This window comes from Cotesia glomerata, linkage group LG3 (genome assembly GCF_020080835.1).
Source record: "Cotesia glomerata isolate CgM1 linkage group LG3, MPM_Cglom_v2.3, whole genome shotgun sequence".
Lineage (NCBI taxonomy): Eukaryota > Metazoa > Arthropoda > Insecta > Hymenoptera > Braconidae > Cotesia > Cotesia glomerata.
The window spans coordinates 11444407-11449129 of NC_058160.1; the positions used below are offsets into that span (position 1 = coordinate 11444407).

Genomic DNA, 4723 nt, shown 5'->3' on the forward strand with positions numbered 1-4723 from the left:
TTTCAAAAGATATGCAAATTCAAAATTTTGCGATTTTTTCAGTTTTTCAATTTTGTTTTTGCAATATCTCGAATGCTATTATAGATACAAGAATGGTCTTCTGTTTGTTTGAAAGGGGACACTTAGGGCAATTGAAAAAAGAATATTTTGGAAACAAATTTTGAAAAATGCCAAATTTGTCAAATTTTGAATTTTTGGAAATCGTCAAAAATAAAGAGCGCCATTAAAATTTTGGCTCAATTTCTTTTGTATGATACCTTGTACTGATCTTAAAAGATTCTGAAATTTTTGGAAAGGCTTTTGTTTTTTTAAATATGAATTTTTGAATTTCAAAAAAAAATTTTTTTTGTTTTTTGCAACTTCTAAATAAGGTAAAGTTATGCAGATACATGATATTGTAATTTTGAGCATTAAAAAATCAAATGCACGACGTGGAAATATCAAATAATAAATTAATTTCAACTTTTTTCTATTTTTTGGACATAATCTTGCATCCTTAGAATAAGTGATCCTTAACGCATGATAGAATTTGTTAATTGTCCTTTTTTTACTTCATTTGGATTTGTTGACGCCACTCGTCGTCTTATTAACATGAGAACAATTTGTAATTTGAGATTGTGCAGAAATTCGTAAGTGAGCGTGTTCAGCCGAACTAAGTCCTGAGTAAACTTAGTAAGTTAGTAAGTGCACTAAGCTAAGTTTTCGGCCTGGACACTTTACGGATACTAAGGAACTTTTTTCTCGCCGCCATTTTACTTAGTATACTCACGTAAACGTTATCAACAAGAAATAAGTAATAAAGGAAAAATAATACGATTTGTGAGTCAAAAATATTTTTTTTGTGTAAAATTGAACTTTTACAAAATGGACGAGTGTAATTATTATAGTAGGATCTACGAATATAATGATTTACTTTATGAAATATCTGGAACTAAAGAATTTCATAATAAAATGATTACCGGTAAGCTAAAGTGAGGTTATAAAAAAATATATAGAGTTTTTTAAATAAATAAATAAAATATTTGTGCAACTATGAAATTTGGAAGCATTAATATTTTTGAAAAATTAAAAAAAACCTTGAAAATTTTTAAAATGCACATTAAAATTTTAGCCAGAAAAATGTTTTGTCTTTTCTAAATTCATACTCATATATTTTGATGAGATATATACAAAGTTTAATTATATTAATTTAATATTTAATATGTAGATTGGAATTATGCCACGTCTTATTTAAAAGAAATGGTAGAAAACCAAGTACTCGATGAAGATGTTTATGTTAATGACTAAGTATTCGATGAAAACGTTTATGCTGATGAAGAAGAAAGTTCAAATCTCAATCAATATGAAGATTTTAATAACACTGAAGAGATCGTCGAAAAAGGTTTTGTATATATTTGTGATTCATAGCTAAGTCTCATATTTATTAGTTTATCAATATTAATTAGTATCTATTCTGTGAATGGTTTTATAGACAAGAATGAAGGATGATGGCTCAATATGGGATAATGCTTCTATAAAACTATTGCTGCATGAGTATTTAATTCGAAAGAATAAATTTAGGAGCCCTAAGATAAAGAAAATTACTTTATGGCGTGAAATATCAGCCGAATTTGAAAAACAAAACCTGATATTTTCTGCGGATGCTTTATCAAAAAAATTTGGTAATATGAAGACCACTTATGCTAAAATAAAAAAAAACAATTCAAAAAAGACGACTGGAGCTGCCCGTAAACCATGGCTATGGTTGAATTCTATGGATGAAATTTTTCATAATGATCTGTCTATTAATTTTCGGCATGATGTAGTCACAAGTATGCCTGCAGACGTAAGCGATGAAGTCCTGAACTTATTAAATTCTTCGTCTGTGTATGTACTAAAATAATTAAATTTATTATTTTTTTGTTAATATTCTAACTCGTATTATCTTTAAGTTAATTATTTATTGCAGCAGAGAGAATGGGTGTGGTTCATCAGCTAGTAGTCCGGCTTCAGCTTCAAGTTCAAATGTAGTTCATTCTGGCGATGATTCTGATAAAATATCACAAAAATGTTATAAATCTGCTAGAGGAAAAAATATTTATCAGCAAAGACAAAAACAGCTGGATCTAGACTCTGATAAGTTAGAAGTTATGCGAGGATTAAAAGACACTCTTGAACAATGCAAAAATGTTCAAAAAAAGAAAATCTTTTAATTTGGACACAAAAAATGAATGATTTAATCGAGGCCTATAAACAACGTAATCAACTGTTAAAACAAATACTTGAATTTCAAAAATGAAGTATACTTTTAATTTTCTCAGATCTTACATTCCATGTGATATTAAATTACGAATTTAAAATAAGTGAATTTTCCAAAAGATTTTAGTATAATTGCTAGTCTTATAAATTAAAAAATAGGATATAAGCATTTTGAAATTCACTAATTATTTTATCCAGATGTCAAGTTCTATTCTATGTTAAATTTCTAATTCTAAATTAGTACAATAATAATGTTTCAGTATCTTTATAATCTACATTTAGGGTTTTCAAAAGACTGTTAAGTAGTTAATAGTATTCGTTGAGTAATATATATTTTAAAATGAAATAAATAGCAAATGGTACAAACTTATTTGATAAAGATGTGATGAATAGATTATAATTTGTGAATTGTGATATTTATATTATATGAATACGTATTCAGAAGCTTATTGTTTTAAAAATGAGTCTATACTGAGTCAATATAAAAATAGTACCCTTTGTCTATCATACTAAGATATTTAATGCATAAAATAAAGAAAAGATTTGTTAAAAAAAGAAAAAAGTATAATTTTATTCTTTACAAATTTTTTCCCCCAACAGATTCAATAATACAACTAGGTGATTCTCTGTAAGGATGTTTTTTGCTGCCCCAGACATTTTCTTATTAGAATAATTGTTATCTTGTTACTAAAAAAAATTTATTATGAAAGTAGAAAAACATTTGGAGCATATATAATTATAAAATATGTAATTTCTATAATATTTTAATTCTAATATATTTCAAATATAATTTTTATTTGGAGCATTGAAAACTAATGTTACGTCAAAAACGTAATTATTTAAATTATTTTTGACCCAAGCCAGAGGCTTATAGGTCGGGACCGTGAGGATGTCTTTACCTAGGATTTCGAATTAATAAAACGTATTTTCGCTTAGTTATTAATATATTTTAAAATAAAATCAGTAAAATTTATACAAAACAATACAAAGTAAATAATACAATATAATTCTAGTATGTGATTAACCTTACTATGAAAGGTGTATTAAAATTTCGATTTCGACTCTATTTTGCTAATGTTTCTCAGTAAAGCTTGCCGGAGATAATATAAACGGAATTTAATGCAATTTGATTTACCTTATTTTTTTTTTTTCTCTTTATTGTTGGGCTCGCTAGATCACTCCAATTAATTTAGATGCGTGTGTGTGTGTGGGTCGACACAAAGAACAATAAAACCTTTAATTCACTTGACTAACGGGACTCAAATTTTAGATCAAAAGTACTCACTAACAAAGTGATTACAAAGGTACCAGACTGACTGTACTGGTCAAGAGCGCAATTTTTACTGACTAACTTTTTGAGTCCAGGCCCGTTCTATGGTTTTTGGTCATGTCTTGAATATTCAAGGAGGGAAAATTCTTCTCCAATAAGGAGCTATTTTCCCGTCCTAATGTCCCTACTCTGCCGGAAAAGCGGGCCAGGTCACGCCCTTATGAAAGAGGGTGGGTGAACGCACTCACGCATCCCCTTCCATGTACATTTTGTTGAGTTTTTTTTTTGTTATTAACAATACAATTGTTTATAATCTTTTAAACTAAATTTTATTGTATTTTTCGTAATTAGCGTCCCATATTTGTTCGGATTCTAATTTTAATTGAAGATGTGACTTTAATTTAACGTTAATTGCAAAATTCGTTTGATTTAGTTTAATAATTATTCAAGATTTGTTGGTTTTTCTGGGGTGTAATTAACTATTAAATCGGTCGTTGCTTTACTTGAGTTTCTATTTTTATTATTGGTTAAAGAGGTTATATTAATTACAAAAAAAAAAAGATGTTTGTAAATTATCTAATTACTCTATTCCTTTAATTATTTATTCATTTGAATTATTTTAATTTTCATAAATTCTGTTTAATTGAAAATTTACTTATTTATTGAGTTTAATTTGTTGAGGTAATTTCTTTTTGTTAAGTTGAATTTTATTTAAAATAATTCTGTTCAAATATTGAGTGTTGTTTGTCAGAAAAATTTCCCAAGATATAAAGAAAAAAAAATTATTTTAGGCCTGTTCGGTGAACAAGGCCAAGTAGCGATTAACTCGCCCCTGGGGGACTCCCAATTTCACGAGCCGCACCTGTCGACCGCTAGTTCCCGCAAAAACTAACCGCCTATGAATGCTTAGCTTGACTGATCACGCCATGTCTCGGTGGTGTGATTGGCTGATCGCTCCGCTGACATGCGCAATCAGCCTTCTTCCCCAAGTCGACGAGGAAGAAGACGCATTATTATTATTATCTTTCGCTTCCACGCTTTCGTTGCAACAAGTCGCCATTAATTCCGCTTTACTTTCGCTTATTGTTAATTAACCGCATTTCGCTATTTTTATAATTTAAATTGCTTAAATTAACCGCTAATAATTTGCTCTAATTTGTTACAGATAAATTGTGTTATTTGTGCATTTATTTCACCGCTTTTACAGTGCCGGCA

The 4723-nt window shown here is 28.6% G+C and overlaps 1 protein-coding gene across 1 annotated transcript; it reads left to right on the plus strand.

The window, feature by feature from the left end:
• Positions 1 to 618: 618 nt before the first annotated feature.
• Positions 619 to 2525, plus strand: LOC123262285. The gene is made up of 4 exons (XM_044724474.1): positions 619 to 961; positions 1208 to 1381; positions 1472 to 1866; positions 1949 to 2525. The coding sequence occupies exons 2-4, from the start codon at positions 1262 to 1264 to the stop codon at positions 2190 to 2192; spliced, it is 759 nt and encodes a 252-aa protein (XP_044580409.1). The 5' UTR covers positions 619 to 961; positions 1208 to 1261; the 3' UTR covers positions 2193 to 2525.
• Positions 2526 to 4723: the final 2198 nt, after the last annotated feature.

What these genes read in the sequence shown, in the direction of transcription:
- LOC123262285 (XM_044724474.1), top strand. Translation starts at nt 1,262, where the DNA reads ATGAAGATGTTTATGTTAATGACTAAGTATTCGATGAAAACGTTTATG. An exon ending in TGAAGAGATCGTCGAAAAAG is followed by an intron (nt 1,382 to 1,471) that starts GTTTTGTATATA and finishes ATGGTTTTATAG; the next exon opens with ACAAGAATGAAGGATGATGG. An exon ending in TTATTAAATTCTTCGTCTGT is followed by an intron (nt 1,867 to 1,948) that starts GTATGTACTAAA and finishes TATTTATTGCAG; the next exon opens with CAGAGAGAATGGGTGTGGTT.